The 27,466-nt window shown below is 41.1% G+C and overlaps 1 protein-coding gene across 13 annotated transcripts in view; it reads right to left on the bottom strand.

The window, feature by feature from the left end:
* The window catches only part of CEP128 (centrosomal protein 128), a 270,101-nt gene that overhangs the window by 166,879 nt on the left and 75,756 nt on the right, over positions 1 to 27,466 (bottom strand). For all 13 annotated transcript variants that reach the window (XM_084841323.1, XM_084841327.1, XM_084841325.1 and 10 more), the window contains 4 exons: positions 23,189 to 23,839; positions 20,962 to 21,126; positions 10,081 to 10,257; positions 6,772 to 6,831 (listed from right to left, as the gene is read on the bottom strand). In XM_084841323.1, coding sequence (XP_084697449.1) covers positions 6,772 to 6,831; positions 10,081 to 10,257; positions 20,962 to 21,126; positions 23,189 to 23,839 — 1,053 coding nt within the window. The remainder of the gene's footprint in view (positions 1 to 6,771; positions 6,832 to 10,080; positions 10,258 to 20,961; positions 21,127 to 23,188; positions 23,840 to 27,466) is intronic.

Genomic DNA, 27,466 nt, shown 5'->3' with positions numbered 1-27,466 from the left:
TCAAAGGGGCTGGGATGGCAGAAAACCCTTCCTTGGAAAAAGGAAGGCTGTATGTAAGTATTAAAAAACAAAGTAGCTCAAGGCTGTATGTAAGTATTAAAAAACAAAGTAGCTCTTTCAATCCTAGCAACAAGAACAAGACCCTCTCCCACCTTAATTCAGAATCTAGCCACAAAGGCTAATTTATGAGGTTAATAAAGGATGGGACTGTATCACTTCCAAATTTAAGAGGAAGATTACATGTTTGAATAGGTTAACATAGCATCCAATGTTAGTCCTACATAGTGTAGACTCATTGAAATGAATGGGACTTAAGTTAGTTGTGACTAATTTAAGTCTAATTCATTTCAGTGGGTCTGTTCTATGTAGGACTAACGTTGAATACTATCCACAGTTTCCTACTTCTAACCCTGGCACACAGAAAGCTGCTATGTCACAAAGTAGGGTCCAAACCTAGCCTTCTAATAGCTCATAAGGAACAAAATGTACATCTTCATCTGGAACAATTAAACCCCCCATATAGTATCTTGTTAGTAGTTTTAACACTGTAACACTCACTTACATAGCCCAATACACAACCACTTGCTTGGTCTCACTACATGTTTCCAATTTACAGCAAAGAGTGTACAATGTGCGAATAACTGCTTTGTGGTTCCATATCTATAAGCCCATTGCAGGCAGATTAGAAAAGGCACTGATACAGATGGTGCCAATTGTAGTTCCACTGAAATTACTACAAACCCTTAATTTCTTCAGTCTGTGTGCATGCATAAATGCCTCAATAAAGGCCAGCCCTTGTTTTCCATGCCATCCTATTTTTCTTTTATTTCCTATTTGCCAGTAATGTCATCCTAATATTAAAATGCTTTAAACAAGACCCACATCTAGGCTCCAAAGAGTATTTTAATGATGTGCATATGCTTCCACACAATCACCAGCATCTTCCATTCCTTCCCCCCACCCTGCCTGACCAGCTGCCCATCCTCATGCTTAATTGGAGGCTGCTCCCAAACATTAAGGAGATTGCTGGGGGCTGCTTTAGGAAGGGGCACCTCAGAAACGCCACAGTTCACATGGCGCTCGCCACACAGCCCTCTAAATTTCAGGAAATGCTGTTGGTCTCTTGAAAGTGTTATCTGTAAATGCAAGGAACTCAAGCAATGAGAAAACTGGTGGGTCAAAGCCATATTTCTTGCAAACCAATTATTAAGGCTGTTTGTTTTTTGGGTGCAAATGTGACCAACTACAGTATTTTTAAAGGGCCCTTCATTTCAAGACTCACCTACTAATAACTAAGAAAGGACTCAACTGGCAGATTTATGAATCAATTACTACATGCCCTCTGAAAGGTCCTCCTGATACTTACTGCCTGGGATTTCAGCATCAACAATCTGAATAGTGAGTCTGTTTCCTCTACAGCCCTTGTCCTCCAATGCAAACTCTTATCTCCACTATTTATAGTGACATTCGCTTTTGTGCCATGTGCATTACAAAACCAGCCCATCAATAACTTCAGGCAATCTTGCTAACAAACAAATGCAATTTCGCCCAAATCAGTTGGTCAACTTTTCTCCCCACATTGTGACCCTAATATACAATGAGGACAAGTCTTGTCTCATGAAGCAGAAAATGTATTTCAGATCATGAGAAACTAAATACTATCAAAAGATACTTGCTTACAAAGTTGCTTACAAAGTCACCAATGTAAAAAACAATGACTAGAAGTTTACAGTCACCTGTTTGATCTATTAAGATAAAATAAAGAAATAAAAGCTTATAGGCACAACGTATCAGGTTCCATATAACCCGGTTCACACAACTAAACATTTGTTAACCATGGCTTGTTCAAGAGTGAGCAGGAGCAAACGTGCTGGATCCCAATCACTTGCCTGCTTCTGAAGAGCTAAACAACCCAGGGACACTCTGTCCCTGGATTGTTCTCCATGATTTCCAAATGGTTAACAAACCGTGGGTTGGTTCATCATGCAAACTGGCTCTATGTCTCATAAAACGTTTCCTAACATATATGAATTCAAGGCAATGAAGTTCAAGACTTCAGAAAACAGGAGTTAAAAGGAGGTGTTTTCAAAACTTCATTAAATATTTGGCCCACTGCAAACATAATGCCGCTTAGTCTCCTTACCATGGTTACGAGTGGGTATATGCTATGGATACATGCACTCTCCCTTCCTTGTTATAAATTTCCTATCCTTTGATCTGAGGAGTTAACCATATTGCAACATTATGCACTAATGTTTTCACTTGTTGTTCAGTCGTTCAGTCGTGTTCGACTCTTCGTGACCCCATGGACCATAGCACGCCAGGCCTTCCTGTCCTGCGCTCTCTCCCGGAGTGTGCTCAAGTCCATATTCATTGCATCAGTGATGGTATCTAGCCATCTCATCCTCTGCCGTCCCCTTCTCCTTTTGCCTTCAATCTTTCCCAGCATCAGGGTCTTTTCCAGGGAGTTTTCTCTTCGCATTATGTGGCCAAAATATTTGAGCTTCAGCTTCAGCATCTGTCCTTCCAATGAGCACTCAGGGTTGATTTCCTTTAGGATGGACTGATTTGACCTCCTTGCAGTCCAGGGGACTCGTAAGAGTCTTCTCCAGCATCACAGTTCAAAAGCATTGATTCTTCGGCGTTCAGCTTTCCTTATAGTCCAGCTCTCACAGCCATACGTTGCTACTGGGAAAACCATAGCTTTGATTATATGAACCTTTGTTGGCAAGGTGATGTCTCTGCTTCTTACTATGCTGTCCAGGTTTGCCATAGCTTTCCTCTCAAGGAGCAAGCGTCTTTTAATTTCATGGCTACAGTCACCGTCTGCGGTGATCTTGGAGCCCAAGAAAATAAAATCTGTCACTGCTTCCATTTCTTCCCCTTCCATATGCCAGGAAGTGATGGGGCCAGATGCCATGATCTTAGTTTTTTTAATGTTGAGTTTCAAACCAGCTTTTGCACTCTCCACTTTCACCCTCAACAACAGGCTCTTTAGATCCTCTTCGCTTTCTGCCATTACGGTGGTATCGTCTGCGTATCTGAGGTTGTTGATAATTCTCCCGGCAATCTTAATTCCGACCTGTGATTCATCCAACCCAGCGTTTCTCATGATGTACTCTGCATATAAATTAAATAAGCAGGGCGACAATATACAGCCTTGTACTCATTTCCCAATTTTGAACCACTCGGTTGTTCCATATCCAGTTCTTACTGTTGCTTCTTGACCCTCGTACATGTTTCTCAGGAGACAAGTAAGGTGGTCTGGTACTCCCATCACTTTAAGAATTTGCCACAGTTTGTTGTGATCCACACAATCAAAGGCTTTAGTGAAGTCAATGAAGCAGAAATAGACGTTTTTCTGGAATTCTCTTGCTTTCTCCATGATGCAGCGAATGTTGGCGATTTGATCTCTAGTTCCTCTGCCTCTTCGAAACCCAGCTTGTACTTCCGGTAGTTCTCGGTTCACATACTGCTGAAGCCTAGCTTGTAGGATTTTGAGCATAACCTTGCTGGCATGTGAAATGAGCACAATTGTGCGGTAGTTTGAACACTCTTTGGCGTTGCCCTTCTTTGGAATTGGAATGTAAACTGACCTTTTCCAGTCTTGTGGCCATTGTTGAGTGTTCCAAATTTGTTGGCATATTGCGTGCAGCACTTTAACAGCATCATCTTTTAGGATTTTAAATAGCTCAGCTGGAATACTGTCATCTCCGCTAGCTTTGTTGTTACTAATGCTTCCTAAGGCCCACTTGACGTCACTCTAGGATGTCCGGCTCAAGTTCAGTGACCGCACTATCATGGCTATCAGGGACATTAAGTTCTTTCCTGTATAGTTCTTCTGTGTATTCTTGCCACCTCTTCTTAATCTCATCTGCTTCTGTGAGGTCCCTGCCTTCTTTGTCCTTTATCATGCCCGTCTTTGCACAAAACGTTCCCTTGAGATCTCCAATTTTCTTGACGAGATCTCTAGTCTTTCCCATTCTATTGTTTTCTTCGATTTCTTTGCATTGTTCATTTAAGAAGGCCTTCTTGTCTCTCCTTGCTATTCTCTGGAAATCTGCATTCAGTTGAGTATATCTTCCCCTTTCTCCCTTGCTTTTCGCTTCCCTTCTTTCCTCAGCGACTTGTAAAGCCTCATCAGACAGCCACTTGGCTTTCTTGCATTTCTTTTTCTTTGGGATGGATTGAGTTGCTGCCTCCTAAACAATGTTAGGAACTTCCATCCATAGTTCTTCAGGCACTCTGTCTATCAGGTCTAATCCCTTAAATCTATTCCTCACCTCCACTGTATATTCAGAAGGGATATGATTTAGGTCATACCTGAATGGTTTAGTGGTTTTCCCTACATTCTTCAATTTAAGCCGAAGTTTTGCAACAAGAAGCTCATGATCTGAGCCACAGTCAGCTCCAGGTCTTGCTTTTACTGACTGTATAGAGCTTCTCCATCTTTGGCTGCAAATGACATAATCAATCTGGTTTCGATAGTGACCATCTGGTGATGTTCATGTGTAGAGTCGCCTCTTGTGCTGTTGGAAAAGAGTGTTTGCTATGATCAGCGTGTTCTCTTGGCAAAACTCTATTAGCCTTTGTCCTGCTTCATTCTGTACATCAAGGCCATGCTTGCCTGTTATCCCGGTGATTTATTGACTTCCTACTTTAGCATTCCAATCCCCTATGATGAAGAGGACCTCTTTTTTTGGTGTTAGTTCTAGAAGGTGTTGTAGGTCTTCATCGAACCGATCAACCTCAGCTTCTTCGGCCTCAGTGCTTGGGGCATAGACTTGAATTACTGTGATGTTGAATGGTTTGCCTTGGATTCGTACTGAGATCATTCTATCATTTTTGAGATTGTACCTCAGTACTGCTTTTCCCACCCTTTTGTTGACTATGAGTGCTACTAAGAGATTCTTGCCCAAATTCAGATTACAGCTTGCAACCATGGTTAGAAGTGAGTTTGAAAATGGCGGTTTGGAGCTAACCATGGCTAGTGAAAAATACTGGTGCAGATGTAATGCTGTAGTTGGTTTCAAATGTGCAGGAAGAGAGGAGAAGAGGGGAAAATGAGAGCAAAGGAGCAAGGAAGAAGCAGTCTGCAGGGTGCTCCCAGTCTCTAAGACTGTTTAGTTTAGAGAAAAAGTGAATAAAGGGAGACATGGTAGATGTCAGGATTGATTCTGAGTACAGGGAGATAATTAGCAGCTCAGATTCAGAAGAGGAGCAGCCAGAACAGGGGGAGGCTTTTTCACAGGCCAGTTCAGATATGGGTAGGTGTGCTTCTCAGGTTTCCAACTCCCAGATGGCTGGGCATGAATCTTCTTCCTTACCCCGTCTCTGTGAGAAGCAGCAAACAGGAGGAGGAGGGACTTGAGGACTGTGACCTAAGAGACACGAGGCGGAGACACAGAGCTAAGAGGGAAACGTCAGGGGCGGAGCTCAGACATTCGAACCAGTTAGTGATACGTGAGAATGCAGGGAAGCAGCACGTGAGGGGTGGGACCTCCCTCCCTAAGTTAACCTAGCCAGACAGCCGCCCTTTCAAACTGTGAGCAACTTTCGTTGATCCCATTTGAATCCCCTGGAGGCATTCCTTTGTAGCCATAGAGTCTTCAAGGATTTGCATCTGTAATGAACCTGTGAATAATGAATTAGAGGCGTAAGACTGAAGCCTCTCCTTTTGTGTGTTTGTGAGTACTTAAGGAAAGGGGGGGCCAAGGGAATCATGACAATAGAGGTGTACAAAACTGGTGTGGAGGAAGTAGAGAGGGAGACATTTTTCTCCCTCTTTCATAATATTAGACCACAGGGTCACCTGATGAAGCTGATTGGAGGGAGATTCAGGACAGATTTAAAAAGTTTTTCATCACACAGCACATAGATAAACTATGGAATTCACTACCATAAGATGTAGTAATGGCCACTAATTTGGATGGCTTTAAAGGGGGATGAGGCGGATTCCTGGAGGATAAGGTTATCAATGGCTACTAGTCCCAATGGCTGTATGCTACCTCCAGTATCAGAGGCAGTATACCTATGTAACCAGCTTCTGGAGAACATGAAAGGCAGGTGCTATTGCACTCATGTCCTATTTGTGGGTTTCCCACACCAGCTGCTGGGGAACATGAGTGGGAGGGTGCTACTGAAGTAATGTCCTAGTTGTGGGTTTTCACAGGTGGCTGTTTGGTCGCTGTGTGAACACAAGACTGGACAAGATGGACCTTTGGTCTGATCCAGCATGGCTCTTCTTATGTTCTTAAGCATGGTTAGGAGATCACTCATAATTATCCCTGCATCAAGCCACTGTTATCTCTGTATTGAACGCTAAGAGAACAAAACATTATGTTGACATTTTCTTTTTCTTTTTGAAGATGCTAGAGTGAAGACAGCATAAAATACAGGTACAGGGAAAAACCTGAGTTTCCAATCTCCATTACTACAGTCACATGAGAATATCCAGGATATGGGTGGAACACCATTACCTCTTCAAAAATGCAATCTAGTTGTTACTGCAAGTGTGAATTATCACTGTGCGATTTTGGTGAACATATCGCTCAATCTTACATGCAGTTTCAGACAGAATACCCAGATGGTGCCCTTGAAGAATGGACCAAATACTGAAATAGATGAAAGTGTGACTAATGCCTACATACTTGTACAGAACATACTTCTAAGAGAGATGTATTCTGTGCATCTCTCCCAAACTAATTAGGGATCCATTCAGATTAAGAGATGTAGCTAAATCTTAGCTTAACCCTTAAAAACAATACTTACCTTTGTTTCTGCTAACCAGCGATGAGGGTCATTCTGTACCCCAGGCGTAAGTGATATTGCCTAAATTAAATTTAAAATAAGTAAATAAATACATCACAGGTTTTATACACAGGACTAGATAACCACTTCCATTAGAATGCCTATTTTTAATCTGTATTTGTTCAATTCACATTTAGGACTGAGCAACGTATTACTCAGTAAATCTTTTTAGCACAAAAATAAGGGCTTGGGGAGGGCAAATGTTATCTTTGTTCTTCCTAGTAACAGTAATCAGATTTGGATTCATGATGTCATGGAAGACAAACAAACCTGATTTAGATTGAGGGCAATGACTATTCAGGAAGGACTGTCCTTACTCTGAATACTCTTGTCTTGCCCTTTGTAACGTTGGCCACATGGTGATGTCACTTTTGTTAGGATGAAGACCAATTTGAAGGAAAAAGTGCCAAAGCTGCAGCCAGTATGGGCCTACAAAAAGACTCACAAAGAAACACTGCTGCCTAAATGTCACGTACAGTGGGACATAGGACTTCCAAATATGTGTTGAGGAGTGCAGACTACTTGAGTGCACACTGGGAGCACCATCTCTCTGCAGTGCCCTCATTAAAAGGCAGTGAATCCCCCCCAAAATAAGTCAACCAGAAAGAAAGACACTATTTGAAGGCGGGGGGGAGGGGGGATTCTTCATACATACAAGAAGATGCTTTCTGTTTCAGCTTAGCTCTAGTCACATTTAATGTGTTAGCTTTCCAATTTCATCAATCCAGAGTAATGGAATTCTACTTTTCTGCCATTTCCACAGTATTAATGACAGTTAACAAAAAAATTAGAAAGTGCTTACTTCTCATAGACTATTTATCAGAAGATTTTTTTAAAAATATCAACACATCACTCCTGTTAAGGGATGTGATCAATATTGAGAAATCCCTTGTCAATATATTTTATTATGAGTATTAATTTATATCCCACCCTTCAGTAGACTTCCTTGGACAGCTCACTGTTCCAACCATTTATTGTACAGACACAAAGGGCACATGGTTATACTTTAATTTAGAGAAGCTGGTAGAATAGATTGGTGGCAAACACAGAACTGTATAGGTACATGCGCTGCAAACATCTGGAAACTCGCAAAGGGTTCACAAAATTAAAATAGCTACAGAAAACTGTAGAGAATAAAACCGCACACACATTAATCTCTGCTACCATTCTTAACATTTTTTAGCTGAGATATAAAACAGGGTAGCTTCTAAATTACTTCTGAAACAGTTAGAAAGGGAGACTACATTGAAGAATTTCTATAAAAATGATATTCTGAAGTTTTGTTGAGAAGCTTCAGAAATTTAAGATACTGCATAAGACTTATGTAATAAGAATAGAAACTGGTTAGGGATTGGCAAATCTGTCAAGTTCGATTTTGCTCAGGATCTCATTTTTCCAATGTTAAATTTGTTCTGTCCCAATTTCACATAGGATTATATTTTTTCCCTTAGTCAGTACAAAAAAAGTAAAATAAGCATTTTGTATGTGTTTTCTTTTCAAATGTACACATTTTTAAAAGTGATTTTTCCACTGAATAAAGGGTTTGAATGCATTTTTTTTCAAATATACATATTTTTGCGTGCAAATGCATACTTTTTTCTTTTTATAAACTGCATCGCAAACTTCAGAAATGTATGGCTTTCAATGGTAAACTGCATCCTGGTTTGTGTTTAGGTCCAAGAAAGGTAAATATGGGAAGGCTGCATTGAAATGCAAACCAAACTAATTTCTCACCCATCCCTAGAACTGGTAAACTTTCAGTTTTTAGTATGAAAGTGTAGGAATATTTTTCACTTTTAGATAAAATTCAACACAATACTCAGTATTAACAAAATACATTTAACATATTATCTTCATGATTTGCTAAAGCAGAAGGGTGTATTTTGTGTGCCCTAGAGTAAGAAATGCAGACATCATCTTGACACACAGCATGAATAGATTATGGCAATAGGTTTTCTACTTCAAGATACGAATATTATTTAGTAAGGGAGTTAATGTAGAATAGCAAACTATGTTCTCACCATGCCAACATGATATAATATGCAATCTGGAAGGTTATGATATACTGGGCAAGAACAATAGGATGCCATTCTTTATAGGGTCACATGACTAACTTAAAACAACTTCTGGCGATGGCATTGTTTACACCAGGGGTGTACAACTTTTTAACCCCAAGAACTTCACCGGGTGTCTGCTGAAGTAGTAAGGGGCCACACATGTGCACATACACACACACACACACATACACACACAGCACTCACACACAACATATACCCCACTCACACACACACACACCACTCACGCAAATCCACCTCCTGCCCAACAGCGTTTCAGAGGCCTGGCACCTGCTTTGATCCGTTAAAACCAACACTCCCCCCAGAAACCTCAGGTCTCAACCCACCCTAAATCTCCTCTGGTTACCGCACTTAATAAAGGATAATGTAGAGTTAGTAAAGTGCAGAAAAGGGCAACTAAAATGATCAAGGGGCTGGAGCAATTCCCCTATGAGGAAAGGTTACAAGAACATATGGGACTGTTTATTTGTACAGATTAGGCCTATGAATGCAGGTATTATCACCCAATAAGGTAGATAGAAATGACTGATTGGTATGAACGCTTCATATGGAAAATGCCATTTTTAAAAAGACAGAAGATTACCAAGTACACGTAATTTTCTGTTTCATAAAATGCATGGCGGGTAGTTTAATTCAAGAGTGAATTAAACTACCAGCCATGTATGAAATGGCTCCTGTATATACCCAGACTGCTAAGCTCACCTTCTTAGATCCTTCTCCAGGTGCTCCTGCCAAATGAGGTGAGGTGGGTGGCTACTAGAGAGACAGCCTTTTCAGTGGTGGCACCCTGGATGTGGAATGCCTTCCCCAACAAAAGCTCACCTGGTACCTATATTGTTGTCTTTTTTGCACTGGTAAGTTTTCTACCTTTTTATTCTTCCAAGCAATTATGTCCCTCACTTTTAGAAATGTTTTAGTGCTTTTTAGATCCTTCCACTGCCGTTGACATCTTCTGTCGGTTTTACTTTGGTTTTATTCTATGGCTGTTTTAACGTGTTTCAGATTTTATGTTAAGTTTTGTTGTTCTTATATTTTATCCTTTTATCTCTATTCTGTGAACTACCCAGAGAGGTCCAACTATTGGATAGTATAGAAATGTAGTAAGCAATTAAAATAAACAAACAAAATAAAATTCATGCTCATTTAGTCAATGAACAAGAATAAAATGTAAGGCTGAATAAGAACTCATAATTACTGTGAATTTCTCCAATGAATCCCTAGAAAGGACTTCACAAGCTGCATCAATTTCACTTCCTATCATAGAGAGGATGGATTCCTGTTCATTTTGTAGACATCGCAGCTGGTCATGAAGATGTGATCTGACTTCCTCTATCCTCATTAGACTGTCATCTTCACTACTTATCCTTTTATTCTTTAAAAAAAGAAAATAAAAATTATTATTAAATATAATGAAATTTCCTCTCTCAATGTTAAACTTTATATTTGCAAAAGTTTAAGACCAAAAGAAACCACAATCCAGAAATGTAACTACAGTATGCTTTTCCTGGGGTGGGAGGGTTAAGGGGGAGATTAACACAGTTTACTTGTCATAAGTAATAAGTGAACATGCTACTCCAAAAAACATACAAACCTGCAATTGATGAGATGTGTCCTGATGTTAGAATCACATTAGATGGGTAAACATAACCAATAAAGGGGGTTAGGGGCACACTTTTTAAACAGCCACATGAGCAAACCAAAGTAAACTTTGGTGTGTGCATGTAGTAAAGTGGTACATCTATGTGTCACATTTGGCAGATTTGCTCTGCCTACGCTACAGAAAAACCATAAGGTGCTGTCAGTTTGACTTCAATGAAAATTGTTTCCAGAAAGAACAATTCAATCAACAGAACTTTAATTATAGACTTCCTGATTGCAAATCCAACAAACTGAAGATGGCAGAGGGTTGTCCCTCAAATTAGCAACTCATTTTCTCATTGATTTCTTCAAGTTGAGGGCCACCATCCACATGTTTACCAACAAGGCAAGCACAGTAGTTACCAGTGCCAAAGATGCTGCTATACACTGAGGAGCGGCTTGTCAGGCTACAATTTCATGTGCACAAATCCACATGTAACCTGAACTATACACAGATGTTGCAGGAGTAAGGAAAGGCCACCTGCCTCTCCTGATATATAGCTAAAAAAGGTCAGCCCCAAACCTGAGCTCTCTAGTGCTATGTAGCACAACACAAGAAAGCCTCAGGGAGGTGGGAAAGAACAAAACAGCACCTTTTTCCCCTTCCACCCCTCCCCACAAGACCAGAACAGGACTACTAGGCTCCTCTTCTAGGCCAGGCAGCATCCTAAACAGAAGAACTCCTCTGAGGGGTGTGGAAACACATAGCAAATTTTGTTCCAAGTCCCAGTTGCAATTACATAATGGGAGTGGCCATGAAGAACGGCCCACCTTAACTTGTCAACTTGCCTGTGACTTCTGCTCCTCCAGCTCTACTACCCTCAACTGAGCAAAGGTTTCCTGCTCTTTTACATTATGCTGGCCATTCTCTCTTGGTGTCCCTTAAGTTTGGAACTCCCTTCCCTGCAGATGTACATCGTGCCACCTTTCCCTTCCTTCAAATCCCTCCTCAAAACCCACCTTTCCCACGTGGCCTTCGGTTTATCTTCCTAATCTTCGTTCTTCATATCCAAGCTTTAAGTATGTGTAACAGCATTTGCCTGCATTCTTTCCCATCTCTCATTTTCTCTCTCTCTCTCCCTCCCTCCCTCCGTTGTCTTCCCCACTGTCTGTCTTTGATTGTAAGCTGCTTAGGGACAGGGATCTATTTTGCCTGCATAACTCTATAAGGCATCATGTAAAATTGAGGTACAACAACAATAAAAAGAAGTTTATTTTTGTAACCTTGTGTACACATCTAGAAGCTGAAGCAGAGATCACTTGCGTGAACATTTGCATTACAAAATAGCATGAACCTCCGTGTAAGAAATTTCAGAATGAAAAGCAGACCTTGCACGCATATGTTACAGGGAACTTCAAACATATGGCAAACGGTGACATTCACATATGAATGTTGACAATACCAGAAAAAAATCACCTCTCCACAAACCCAAAGATACACACCAGTGAATGTTGTCAGTGACCGAAACAAAACTGGCAACAACTGAAGTTATGTCCAAAAAGTGCAGAAATAAATTTATCAGCTATCAGACTTTCACAAAATATGTCTGGGATTGTCAGCATTCACACGTGAATGTCAACTTTCCCTAAATGTTGGCCATTCACTGCAATATATACATAAGACATACTTCAACATTCAATACTCCCTGCCCTTATGCCTGGCATGGAACAAAAGCAGCCACATGGAAGACCGGCAAGAGCGAGGCAGTGGTGTGGCTGTTGCCACGTGGCTCAACCAACACCGACACATGACACTGGCCAACCAGCTCTGCACTAGGTCAACTAGAGTAGACTAGAGTGAAGCCTTTTCTTCTTTTGTCCACTACAGGGAAATATAGGGGCCCGATCCAGCATTACTCAGTATGCTTTGTTTTTCAATATGGGAACTTGTGTGCTTAAAAGCAATGCTCTTTTTCCAGATGCTTGCCACAGAAGTGACATATCACAGAACCATATCATATAAAACATCTCAAATGAAAGATGGAGGTACTCCCTCCCCCAGGTACAACCGCCGTGCTAACTGCTCTAGTTTGTGTGTGCACTCTGCTACATGATGCACACATTCAGCCTCATTGATCCATGCATGGTAACCATCACCACACTAAAATGCATCAAAAATTTTGTAAAAACGTCAGATATTCAGCTGCTATAGTACATTAGGTACTAGAAACATTATTTGCATGAGTTGTTGGAGTCTATTATGATAATGCATGTAATGAGTCTGCAATGTTGAATTACGAAAACTCTTTACAGTTGCGACATTGCATTTACATTTTGTACATAACATTTAGAACCCTTTACAAAAACCAATTTCAAAGAAATTGATTTCCCAAATTCAAGAAGCTCCAGGGAAGCTTCAAAGCTGCAAAAATTCTCTAAATATGGGTTAAAACTAGGAGTAAAGCAATACGTTGCATATGTACAATATATAAGTCAGTCTTGCAATAAAGCATTTGCCTGGCTACCTACTGCAAGTAGATATGGGCTTCAGGCAACTAGGCCTGGTCCAATTGTAGATGTGAAGCCACCAGACATTGCTGTGCTTTCTTTATGTGGAGAACAATGGCATCTTACTACTGCTAACATAGCCTCTGCATTTTTCCTAGGTTTACTTGCATTGCTCCTTGTACAATGCAGATCAGGGGGACAGACCTTCTTTCCAGAAGCAGCAGCAGCAGCCAAGTAAATGAGTGGGAGTGAGATTATGGATCAAATGCCATTGCGTTACTGATTGAGAGTATGATGGGGTCTAAATCAGTTCAGACTGGCTTGGATTAAGCCAGGCTATTTTCGAAATTATTTCGTAAATAACTTGGTTCAATCTGAGGCAAGTCGATTCAAACCTGGGAGAGCTCTCCCATCACCATTAGAAATGAAGGATAAGTCCTATAAGCTAAATATATGGTACATGGAGGCATAGAAAGGTGGATGGGACCTATGCTGTGTTCCAAAAACAGATGAAAACAGGAAAGCAGGGTTTCACGGTAATCAACATGTTCTCTGCTAAAGGCCATAGTTCCTTATTTTTGAGCAGCTGCAGCCTTGCAGATTCCTAGACCCCTATAATTTTAAGCAACCAGCAAACACTGACTTAGTTATTAAAGACTCATATGCCATAACAAAGGTGGAGAGGCATATTCCTACTGGGAGGGTCAGGGCCCTTCCACTTCAACCACTATATAGTATTTATTATGCTAGTGGATCAGAGTTAAGCTGGCATTACAGTGCTAAGGAAGGTTGAGCCAAAGTGGAAAACTCAACGTCAGGGAATAAATGAGTTGGAAAAGGGCCAGCATCACTTAGGTAGCCTTAGTCAGCAGCAGTAGCACTCAGGCTATCCCAGGGAGAACAGGATGGGAGCTTTGATTGTTGCTGCTTAGTTTGCCTTTATTTCTTCCAGAATTGGCAGGGAGAACCACAATTGCTGATACTCTCTGTAAATTCTTCCATCTAGCAAATAATCAGAATCCAGAGAGCAAATCATATCAAACATCTGAAGATTTATCCAAAAGCAAAATGATTTAATTTTACACTTTAGTGCTGAGGTTTTTTCTCAACTGACATCTTTCACCCAAGACGACAACTGTCCCAATCACAACAGTTTAGTTTAAAGTGTCAGCATTTATTGGACAGAAGAGACTAAGGGAGAATTATTAACAGAGCAATCCTTTCCCTGAATTACACCTGCTGGGTAGGACAGGATTGCTGCAATAGTGCCAGTGTAGATGGGAATAATGAGGGTTGTTTGGGACATAACGGAGAAAGACTGACACTTAGACAGAAGCTTATGCTGGTTATGCCTATGGAAAAGGGGTGGCATAAATTAAAACACTCTGACTGGAGCTAATGGAAAGCCCCAAGTTGTTCACTTTCCAATTCCTACCTCCAACCTCAACTACATAGGAGCACAGAATTCCAAGTAACTCAGCAGTCAACCATAGCACACCACCAGGAGAATGTAAGCCTCAGATCACAGCACAGGGTGGCACCTGTCTGCCCTCATATCTGAAAAAACAGGAGTTCTGAAGCAAAGCATGGAAGCCTCCTGCTGGATCAGGCCAAAGATCCATCCAGTCCAACATCCTGCTTCCCACAATGGTCAACCAGATGCCTCCAGGAAGCCACAAGGAGGACATGCAGCCACAGTGTTTCCCTAGCAGCTAGTTTTCAGAGGCATACTACTGCTTTGGAATCTGGAAGTTCCATAGAGCCATCATGGCTAATAGCCAGTGACAGCCCTATCCTCCATGAAAGTCTCTAAACCCCTTTGAAAGTGATCTAATCTAGTGACCATCAAAACATTTTGTGGCAGTGAATGCCATGGATTAATTAAGGATTGCATACAATTGTGTCCTGCTGCTGATGGAAGTTTTTTTGATCCAGTGGAGACTTCAATCAGTGAAAAGGACAGAGATGATTTTCACCAATGTCTCCTTCCCTCACACCCTGCAACCCTCCATGCCACCTCCCACACTGTTCTGAAAGGTGCCCCAACCTTCAAACAGATTTGGGGAGGCACAGGGGTTCAAGGGGAATTGGTGAAAACTGCCTCTCCCGATTCTACCAGCAAAAGCTCCACAGGGATCACCGAGTCTTCTGTCAGCTGAGGGATAAAGCCCTATCTGTCCTGTGAAGAAGTACATTGTTTTGTCTCCTATCGATTTCATTTGATGATCCCAAGTTCTAGTATTGAGAAGAACACCTCTAAACATGGGAAAATGTTTATAAAATCATGCATGATTTTATAAACCTCTACCATGCCCCGCACCTCAACTTTAGTCTTCCTTTTCTAAACTACAACATTCTAAACACTTGAGCCTTTCCTCATAAGGTAAGTGCTCCAAGCCCCTGACTATTTTGGATGCCCTTTCTGTACCTTTCCCAACTCAATGATATCTTTTTTCAAGATGGGATGACCACAACTGAACACATTATTCCAAGTGCGGTTGTGCTATAGATTTGTATAAGGGCATTACAATGTTGGCAGTTTTATTTTCAGTCTCTTTCCAGATGAACCCACTATAGAATTTCCCTTTTTCATAGCTACCCCAAAACACTGGGCTATCCACACAACTCCAACTTCTCTCTCCTGATTAGACACAACCAGTTCAGGCCCCATCAGTGTAATTGAGAAGGGCAAATGGATAGCACTTGTCTTGCCAGAAACCTTGGAATATTCTGCTTCAGAACTCCAAATGTAAAAACCAACCAGGAACTACACTGCTGGAACTAGGAATGCACAAGGCACTCCACGTGGGTTAATGGGGGGGGGGGGTTAGAGGGCAGGGACTCTGCCTCAGTGTAAGTTTTACTTACACGCATCCTCTATCCATTCCCCCATCCCCCAAGCAGTGCAAGAAATAGCATGTGCAGGTTACTTTAAAAAGCTCTGGCTACGCGCCGCACACACCATTCTCTTCTATCTGCATGTTTAGGATATTGCTTTATGGAGAAGGAAGCTTGGGGTTCTAGTCCTGCTGCTTCTCCCTTTTTCCATCTACAAGGACTGAGGCTGGCAAGACATCCACAATATAGGCTGGACCTTATTACATCTCTCAGGGCTGGGACTGGAGTCCACATTACATTTTTCTCATCACATTGGTCTGTTCTACCAACTACCAGGCAGGTTGCCATTCCCTTCTGCAAATTTGCTGTTCTTGTGCACATTCTTCATTGCCTAAGAGGCTACTGCTCACTTACAGAATGATTGTTCCCATCGCACAGAACACGAATATAAATGTGTCATGTGCAGCGTTATGAATATTGTCTGTGTGGAGGCACTGACTCTCCAGCAGAACTTGAAGACTGAGGCCTAGAGTTCTACACATAAGCCTCCTAAGCACTGAGGCACGAGAACCTCTGATAGAGGAGGCACCTTGACTTTCAGGGAGTGTGTTTGTGCACAGTCTGTGGGAGAGAGTGTGGACTGGGTTCTATGATAGCATTATAACATTCCACCCATGTCCATGCATTGCTAGTGTCGTATTTCCCTGTATGGCTAGTGTCAAGGTGACATTGGCACACAAAACTGGGTTCAATGAGTAGCAACAGATGCTGCTGTTACATTAACTGTTATTTCTTATTGCTATTGTGCTTTTGAGTTTGCCGCTGAGCTGTCATAGGGTCCTGATCATGTTACACTGCCATAAGGCCTTCCTCAATTGCTATGGTCACAGGTGGTTCACAGGACTGACGTGTGTGTTGTAAAATTATTATTTTTCCATATTCCAAGTAATAATTGAGAACTTCAGCACTATAACCACCAGGACTGTTTTAATTCTGAATAAAGGGAAGTGGTTGGCTGCGACTAAGATAATCTACAGTAACAGCATTTAAACACATTAGGCACTCTACTACATTGGAATAAAAACCAGAAGAACCCACATGTTCTATGAAAGAAGGTATTTCCCTCATTCCACATATATCTTCAATTATTTGAACGGAAGCAAATAATAGGTCAAGACCAGCAACCACCAGAACACGTTGCTAAGTTTGAAACTGCATGAGCCCCAAGCCTAGGCTGCACAGTAGCTGGGATCAGACCCCTCACACAATGAGGCAATTTGTGTGGGGAATGGGAGAAGGAGTGTGGATGAACCACTTCTGTGTTGCTGACTAGGAAGACAAGAAATAGTAGCACCACAGATCCTACAAATATAAAAATATACCAGTTACTGAGGATAATCACCTAACGATGACTGTTGACATGGGTGTCATCAAATTTCTCTTGAGATAGTTTACAGTGTCTCCATTTTGGACATTTATTCAACACTGAAATCAGCCCAAACTCATTGAAGCTGCCACTGCTGCTAGATGGAAAAGAAATAACTTGAAATTATTTCATGTGCAACATTTCGTATGTTCCAGCTTCTTTTCTATCTCTGGCATGTTTGTTCTATGAAAGTACAGCTCTGTTATGTGTGTGAGGAGAAACCCCAAAGCTTTCATTTCCATATTTTGGATGGGGTCATTGGTTCATTCTCTCCATTATTTACAACTCCCTAAGGATGCAATGAAAATACATTTAATAAATATGTTAAACAGTTCTCGAGCAAAATGAAAACCAGTATGTTGTTCTCTGATCAAAAAAGAGCATTCCTTTGATATTTTCTCATTTGACAGATTTTTCTTTGACATTATAAGGAAATTAGCCCTGAGCAGTTGCTCTGATCTGATCCAAAGAACACAACAGTGAGGATCCAATCATGGTTCTTTTACCCAGGGAAATATTTTAATTTGGTAAAAGTGGAATCTGTGCTCTCATGTTCTCTCTTTAATTATGCCCATGCAGCAAGATGAGCCATCAGAATGCTGTCATCAGAAAGTGCAAATCCAAACACAACTTGGCCATGACAGTCTTGGAAATGGCTTGAATTCACCAGCACAACTTTTATTTCCAAGCCAAAATTTTATGCAACATTTTAGTTGTGTAATGGGCTGGAGAACATAGAAAACCGTAAGTAATTTCCTATGGGATTCTATCTTTTAGTCCTTCAAATTACAGGATGAATCTACATTTTATTAAAAGACGGCAGATTGTTTTTGTTCAAAGCTTTCATTGGAACATCACATTATTAATTTGTCACATCCTAGTAATATACTTGGAACCATTAAATTTCGCCACCTATTTCTGCCAGTTCCCATGGAACATTTAATAAGTATAAGAATGCTCACAAACATTACTAGAAGTATTAAACTATAATATGCTGATGTGGAGTAAAGAGGTTTGGTGTTTTAGGCAGGGACAGCACATATTCTGCAAAGCACAGCTCTCTTGGAAAATACTGCATACACAAAATATGCTTAGAAGAAAACAACTCAAAAAGGGCAAGCAAAAACCTGAAGAATATACAAGGGAGCAATAAAGTGCCAAAGCTTTTAGAGGCTGTAAAGGGAAAAAAACTAAAGTCTTTTAGATGGAAATGTTGATATTTACAGAAGTCAGTGAAAGGCAAACCAGAAAGTCTTTTGCATTGTTTGTTTAGTCTGTTCAAACTCTGTGCACAGAGTTTAAGGCTTTCTGATCACAAGAGGGCTTCCCACCATTTGATTATTTTTTTTTCTGTCCCACTATGGGACAAAATCCAGTTCGTTATACTGTTGCTGCTGAGTGTTTTTGTTTGCTGTTTATTTGAAGTTTAACCAGGGAAACTCCAGTTTCTCCTCTGAGAAAGAAGGCTAGTTGAAGAGATGTACACAGTGCCTTTGTGGGCACCTACTGACTAGTACCTATGCCATCAGTAGAACCAATTATAAAACACTTCCCAAGAGCTATTTTGAAACTCTTTTTAATGCTTTCAATCGTTTTTGTCTGTGATTTATGCACACATGAACTCAATGTGAAGGTTTGAGGCCTATAGAAGCAAAGGGAAAAAAGGTCAGGCTTAGAGGCCTGGAGTTTTCTGTTGAGAGGGGGTAACCCTGAGAGGAGTAGTTTCATTTCTCCACTTAAGTTTCATTTCTTCCTGCTTCAAGCAGTACTTTCGGTTTTGAGGGAGAAGAGTATACAAGACAGCAGAGACAGTCAGAACCAGCAGAGGCAGACAGAGCCTGAAGTAGGAGCAGAGTCTGAAGAGTGAGCAGGAAGAGTCAACACAGAAATGTCTGAGGACAGTTAGGGCAAAGGAACTTGCAGTTTGCAACTTTTATTTTCTTTTAATGCCTTTTGTATCACTCAGCTCTATTGTGTAAATACCTTTAGTTGTAATTTGTTTGCTTCAAATCTACTAGTAAACTCTTGTGGTTAAACTCTGTGTCTAGACTGTCAGTCGCCCCACGTCTACAGCCTAAATCCCACCTTAATGGAAAGGGGAAAGTTAAAAAAAGGAAGATGGGACTCTTAAGGAGCCAAGAGATCCTTAAGAAGTTGCTCAAGGGGTCCAGGTCATAAAAAGAACGTTGACACATACATATGAGGCCCTTAAAAATAAAAACTGCGTAGGATGCCCACCCACCCAAACATACATACCAGCAATAGCCAACCACCGAAAGGTTGTTTTCTTTTCTTTTAAAGCCATTTTGCACTAACAGCTGCCCAACATTATAGCTAATGTTTGCTAGGTTTTAAAATACTTTTTCAATGCAGAAAACTTTATTGCACAGGAAGGCTATTTTCTTCCCAAAAGAAAGTTCCTGCTCCCCTTCATTACATTGATTGGGGCTAAAGCCACTGTCACAGTAAGAGGGAAATAACTCAGAAAGTATTGTATGCAATCGAAAAGAAGGCCACACTGCATATCATTGTGATCATCATCATTGTCATCAATATAAATGACCAAAGGACAAAGCCAATCTGTGCCCAGAAAGCAATTTGTTGAAGAATATATTTTAAAATATTCCGGAGTTCACTAAAATTTTGAACATATGCATTCTTCAGGAGGAACTGAAAATAATGTATGGTTAAGCTAAATCATCCATAAGAAAATTTAAAACAGCACATACCTTTCTGCTACAATTCATTTCAAAATTAGGACACATTTAAGGGTTTAAAAAAAAGCAAAACCCTTGTTATAATAATTGAACAGCCTTAACTAGATAGCTCACAGAGAGATAAAGACCACTGTACTGCTACAGAATTAAACATACATTCAAAGCATGTTGGGAATTCTGGGAATCTTTAAAATTAACATACGCAACCTGTAAACCATTGATCTACAAAAGATCACCTCCTTTCTGGATTGGATTCTACAAAAGTAGCCAGAGGGCACGATATTTCTATTTATGTATTCATTCTTTAATGTTTCTTTGGAGAAGTGGCATGTTATCATCTGGATAAAGAGGCTAATCTAAGAATAGAAATTGGACATTAAGAACCCAGTACAGACACTTGAACTAAATCACATTCAGGGCCACTCTCAATTTATTTAGCGTTGCAGACAGAGTTATATAATCTGGTTCCCTCAGATTATTTCCTAAAGCTGATGGGCCTACTAGAAGTGTGGAGAATGACTGTACACTAAAACACTCCTAACAATATTTTTATTAGTATTGTTTTTTGCAGCTTTCCCCATCAGTACATAATTGATCTAGTCTAATGAGCTTTCACAACAAATCTGGGAATACAAGTCTATCTACTGAGACTACTTAAGAGGTATACTTGCTGTTTTCATACGCTCTGGGATTAGTTGGATAGTTTTAGGCTGTTTTCTATTTGCTCAACCAGTGGTCCTCCAACTGTAGTCTGGATCCAAAATTGTGTCAGACCAGGGACACAACCACCATTTCCTTTTCACTTTCTTTCAGGGGAAAGAAAGAGTAACCAAAAAAGATTGGGGGCAGAGATAGCAGTAAAGAAAAGGTAGGGGTGGGGGAGATAAGGAGACATATGCAGTAAAAAAAATTAAAAGTCCCATATAGCAAGTTGATGTTAAAGATGGGTGCCAGACTTTAAAGGTTGGACTCTGCTGTACTAGCCCAAGAGATCACGCTTCTCTTTTACCTTTTCATCCAATTCCTGTTTCATCAGCTGGTATTTTCGCCTAAATTTTGCATATTCTTCTTCTTTTTGGGTTAGCTCCCCTGTCAGTTTATCACATTCAATTTTAATCTTTTCCACCTGTCGACGATAAGCTTTTACTAAATTTTTTTCTTCTACAAGTTCAGCCTATTGGGAATAAGCAAAACAAGGAACAAAGTTAAATATGTTTATTTAAATTCCCAACTCCTTAGCCAAATAGTCATATACAATTTATTTTCATGAGTGAGGCTTATGTATAATTTATTTGAAGGAAAATTCTTATTTTAATCTACATTACATGTCAAATTGCACCACGTTGCTTATTAATATTAACGCTAATCAGTCTATATAGGTGTCTAACCAATATATATTTTGACAGCTCTACCCTTTAAGTTATTTTCCCTTCTGCTGAAAACATGGCTGCCCCTGTTTCTCCAACATTTTTCCATGCCACACCAACCCCTCAAAGTTTTTCCTTCATGATAACGTAATAGGATTGTCTGTCATGAAAGCAAATGAGACCCACAAAAATACCCAGGTTTACTGAGAGGGAAGATTTGGAGCTATACAGACGTGTCAGACAGGAACTACAGGAGGTAAACAGGAAATACAGTTCTTGTTTACCACTAGATGGCAAACAACTCAATATTATTGATAGAAAACTAAATGCTACTATTTTACTTAATCAATAATGCAGTATTCATTAATCTAACAGTTAACTTACACCATCCAGCACAGCTAGTGTTTTAATTCCCTGCATTCTGTTCTACAAAATATCAAGTCTTTACAGCAAGGTTGGGCAACTTGTGCCCCTGCAGATGTTTTGGCTAACAATTCCCATCAGCCCTAGCCAGCATAGGCAATGGTGAGCATTGACGGGAGTTGCAGGCCAAAACATCTGGAGGGCCACAACTAACCCACCTCTGCTTTACAGGAACAATTAAGTAACAGAGATGTCTTGCAACAGATATAGTTATTACGTGAGATCCAGATCAGTGGTTACAGATTCCGCCAGATGTCTTCTCTCAACGTAATACTTTCATTTCACAAAACTCTCAAACTGTGATCCCCACCTCACCTATACATTTATTGCTTTTTTCAAAACTCTGTGGCATAAGGACACACACATTGTTCGGGCACCTATTGACTTCTATGCCTATGACATGACTAGTGATGACTAACACACTCTGCCTCACCCACAGTGTCATATGGTTACTTTTGCCCCAAAGTTTATTTTTAACAAATTAAGGGCGCAATCCTATGGCCGCTAGTTAGCGGCTAGACGGCCATAGGATAGGTCGGTTCCCTGAGAACCGACCTCCACCCCCTCCCATGCTTGGAAGAGGAGTGCGGAGCAGCGAAAACAGGGCATTCTTGGGGACATGCCAGGGCGGGGAGGGCGGACATGCTGTTCCGACACTTCCTATGCATCGTCTGGTATCTGTCCCCTCCCCGCTCCAACTTCCCGCAGCTAGACAGCCAAAATCGTCTGTCTAGCCATGAATGCAGGGTGGGTGAAGCGCGGAGGGGACAATCCCCTCCACATTTCTCCTGCCTTGCATTGGATAGGCGGTCACCTCCAAGTTCGGGGGCAGCCGCCTATCTGGATAAGATTGCACCCTAAGAAATTAAGGGCAGAATCCAACAGGGGACTTACGCTGCCTCCGATTCCTTTACACCCTGCCGATTCCTTTTTGCAAGCAGGACCTTACTGCTTATGCAAGGGAGATTTAGCGCTTCCCATGGGAAGTCACGAAACAAGCAAACGCACTCATTTCTGGAAGGAGGCAGATCAGCGGAGCTCCCTTATGTGAGCTCTGCCAACTTGCCTCCTTCCTGAAGCAAGCATTTCTGCTCAGTTCCGGTTGCACCGGAAGGACTAAATCGCCATTGCACAAGTGGTAGTGGCCACTTGCACAACAGAATTGGCAGGGTATAAGAGAACTGGTTGGATTGAGCCCTATGAATTCCACCAGTTGGAAGTAGAAGAACCATGCCATGTTGTTCCATTTTAAATCTCAAGACTACATATTTCACAGGAATGTAATCCTTTTCTGATCAAGGAACACATGACCAATTTTAGGTGGGACAGTATTTGTGCCAACCCCCCCCTGCCCCCCCCCAAACAAACCCAGTATGTTATATGTTTTGTATGTTATCCAAAAAGCGGGGGGGGGGGGGGGACAAGTTGACCATGCCACACTAATACCTTCAGCATTCCAATGTGATCAGCTGCCTCCTCCTTTTCTTGGCTGAACAGCTTCATCATCTCTTGGACACGTTGGTCATGTTTGGCTCTCACCCGCTGCAACTCTGATTGAAGTTCTGCCAGCTCCTGTTGGTGGACATCTCTCTCCAACTTCAGCTGCTTACTGGTTGTAGCCATCTCCTCCTGACTATACTCCTGCTGCTTCTGGAGTTCCATCAGGGTCTTGCGCATCTCCTTCTTGGATTTCTCTTCTTCTGCTATTTGGTTGGTCAGTTCAACCCGAACAGCACTTAGGTTTTTAATAACTGATTGCATCTCTAGCAGTCTTGCCTGGTCCTTTTCATGGATCATGTTAATTGTTGCAAGCTCCTCTTCTAAACATTGTTTATCAGTTCTTATCTGGCTCTGTGTTAGGCTCTGCTTTTGCAGCTCACTATCCAATTTATCTGCAGTTTCTCTGACATCTCTAATCTCTTGTTCAAGAGCCATCTGCAGTGATCTAGTTTCATTGAGCTTCATTTCTTTACAATGCAGCTCCTCTTCTTGCCTGGCCCTCTTCTCAAGAACATCAGTCAACTCCTTCTGCAGATTTTCCATCTGGTGCATAGCTGAAAGAAGCTGACTCTTTACATCATCCTTTTCTTTAAGGAGCTACAATTCAAAAAGGGGGTAGGAGATTGGAGAGAGAATTAAAGAGGTGTCTGAAGTTCTGTTATGGTGGGAGAGCAGGAAATGGCCCAAGATAGCACTGTTAAGAAAGGAGGGCACTACACCAAATAGAAGAGCACCAATGGACAATTCCATTAATTTTGCCCCTGCCAGAAAATCTCTTCACTGATCGAGGCATGCCTCAAAAAACTGAATGGCAGGAAAATCAGGAGCAATTCCACACAGTGATGTGGAATCCAAAACGTCTGTTGGTAATTAACAGAGGAATAAGGCTCTCTTTTATGTGATATTTGCAAGTAGTTCTGGAAACTTGTTGAAGGGCAAGATATATAACCTTAAAACAAAGTAATAAAATAAATGGGCAGTATCCAACTGTGCCATTCCATTAGTGCAAATGGCACTGCGTTGCTGGAAACTAGGTTCTGAACTATGCACAAGAAGACTAAAGTTACAGTTGCAAGTGGTTGTGCATTATGCTTGTGCAACCTGTTGTGCAAATGGTTGCGCATTCCACTTTCACAACCTATTGCGCATGCATAATGGATATTCACTTATGCAATGGAAACATTTGGCAGCGCTCCGCCAGAGCTATTTAAGTTTGCGGAATGACACCATTGGTTACCACCCAATGGTGTCATTCAGACAATGGCTCAAGAGAACTCTTTTGTACACACACATATGCTTAGATATCCATATAAATGTCCCTATATCTGGAGGTGTGTGTGTTTTGCATGTGCTGTTTTATTGAACTTATTTTTATTTACTTAACTGATTTATAGAAGGTTATGTATTTCCTTACTGTCAAAAGTCACCCAAAGTACAGTACAGTAAAAACAATGTAAAACCCATTAAAATGAGTAAAAATACAAAAGAGACCATGTTTTAGTGTATTTTAATGTTGATGTTACAAATATAAAGTAAATAAAAATAAACCAATTAAATAATACACACACATTCCCAACAGATACAGGCAGTTATATTGTGCTCAGAGCGTGTGTGTGTGTGTGTGTGTGTGTGTATAGCGCACATATGGGTGCATATGAAAGAGTTCTCTTGAGCCTTTGTTTGAATAATGGGGAATGGATAGCTATTCCATTAATTGTATCTATTTGTTTTTAGGGGTTTGTACCCCACCCTTCAACAACATCCCAGGGTGGCTTGCAAATGCTATCACACAAAAGACAGTCTTACCCCTCTGTTAATTAACAGCAAACATCTTGGATTTCACACCACTCTGTGTTTTGCGCTTCCTTTTCCCACCATCCAGTTGTCTGAAGCATGCCTTAGCCAATCAGTGAAGAGATTTTCAGGCAGTGGCAAAATTCATGGAAATGTCCAAAGTGAGAAACAGATAAATCAGCAATATATTTAAATCAGGCGTAGGCAACGTGGTTCCCACAGGGCACCAATGTGCCCTGCGACACCTTCTTTGGCACCTGGCAAGATGCCCTACTCCTCCTACCTTGTAAAAAAATGATTAGTACATTTTCTTACCAGCAGCTGGGGACTGCTGTGAAATAGGCTACTGTTGGTGCTGAAAACTCTGGGTTCAAATGAGTTGTTTAGTGTACTGGGGGCCTGGGGCTAAGATTCTACCTCTGCCTTGTACTTGGTCTTTTGGGCAAGTTACTTTGCCACACTTCCCATGGCAACCATTATGTGGTGGTGCCCAGGACAGTTTCTCAAATGGCCAAATCTGCCCACAGCCAAAACTGTTGCCTACCCCTGATTTAAATAAACGCTTTCCCATCTCCCTCCCCTGACCCATCCATCACCCATCCCAACACCCTCGATTACAACTGGATAAACTCAAAATGTCTCTGCCACCCCTCCAATCTTCTTTCCTGCCAGCAAAAGCCAGCCCATCTCAATCCTGAGCCCTAGTCTCACTGTTAATCATGAACATTCCTGCAGTTCAACTAACCCTTCCCCCCCACACACAATTACACTCACTGTCAATATTCTAGACTGACCCTTCCCCCCTCAGAGCTTTGAGCATACCAGAGTTGTTTCAGCCTATAGGTTTCTTCTGTACTTTTATCTTTTTTAGACAGGCAGCAGTTAAGTTCCACTAAGTGGAATTTGCTTTTGACAGAATGTAAAGTAAGTGAATGATTAATTATCAGGCATAGAGGCAATAAAGTCCACCTCCTTGTCAGACCTGGAATACATCACATTTGAGCCTTTCAGGGGCATAAAACAGCCCTTCACTGCCAAAACGTGTGGCTCGTATGTTGGTTGATTATTTTCAAATCACAATGAAATACTTAATTATTGCTTTAAAATCTTCCATTTTCCCAGTGGCCATCTGCCATAACCATCTTCCTTATATGTTTTTACCTCTAGGGTGGAAGAGCTAATCTACTATTTCACACTGCTCATTTTCCTCTCATACTTATTATCGCATCAACAGTGTGCTTCCTCTTTAAGTATTTAGAGGTTACTTCTGCTTCTGGACATCGTTCATGACCATTTAATTGAAATGCTAATTGCTATTTTAAATGCTAATTTTTCAGCTCATTACCAAAACATGAAAATTTCACTGTATCAGAAAGCTCTAAGCCTGCACATATCATCACCTTGAGTTGCTAATACTGTACTTCGAACAACCACAGAATGAAACATAGGGGGCTCCCCAAAGGATCTCAAACATTACATTGGATGTTCCATTTGAATTTGCTGTTTTGAGAACCAACAGCAACCAGGAAACGTTACTTCACCATTAGGGAAGCTGTGCTGCTACTCTTAGGGAAGATGGGAATGAAAGCCTTGAAGAATGGTCAACTTATTCTCCAAAACCTTATTAGTCAAGCCTGTGAGCAAACTCTTGTCTTTCAGCTCAGAGTCACTTTGGCTATGAGGGCACCTTCACAGCTTATCTGGCAAAATATCTCCTGTACGTACACCAGCATCTCCAAAACCAAATGTATAAAGCTGTTTGTGGGTTTCCTGGAAGCATCTGGCTTGCCACTATTGGAAACAAGATGCTGGACTAGATAGCTCTTTAAGAGCAGCTCTCATGGAATAGACCAAAGTGTAGAAGAGATAAATGAGCATATATACATCTGTAATCGCCCCTATACATGCATCTGGGGATCCCAGGCCAATCAGGGTTCCCTGAAACATGTACAGAGACTGACTGGTTCATGAACACATATTTGTTGTCCACACCTTACATCTTTGCGACAGGACATACTAGGAGCACAGTCAATACATCACATTGTGCAGCGCTTCCCCAAGGCCAAAGAGTGCATATTTTAATTGGATGAACAAAACTAGCCAAATTTCTAAAAATCAAGGTGTGGCATTAATTCTCATGTTTTATGCCTTCAGGTTTCAGACGCACCCCAAACGTCACCATATCAAAGCCAGCTACTAATAATTTTTATGTTATACAGGTCCAAGATTTGATCAAGCACTGAAAGAAAGTAGAGATGCCATGCCAACCCCAACTAAGGCTAACAAATTGCCTTCTCGCCTTAAATATATTCCTGTAAGACCATAAGAAAAACTGCTGGATTAACAGTGGCCAGTCCAAAGGTTTGAGGTTTAACTTGCCTTTTGGCTGAATCAAACCGCTGCATTACAAAGCACTATATACATTACCTA

This window comes from Heloderma suspectum, chromosome 1 (assembly GCF_057233095.1).
Source record: "Heloderma suspectum isolate Gila_16-S chromosome 1, 16-S_ref, whole genome shotgun sequence".
Lineage (NCBI taxonomy): Eukaryota > Metazoa > Chordata > Lepidosauria > Squamata > Helodermatidae > Heloderma > Heloderma suspectum.
Note: the sequence above shows the minus strand (reverse complement) of the source record. Positions and strands in the feature narration are given on the sequence as shown.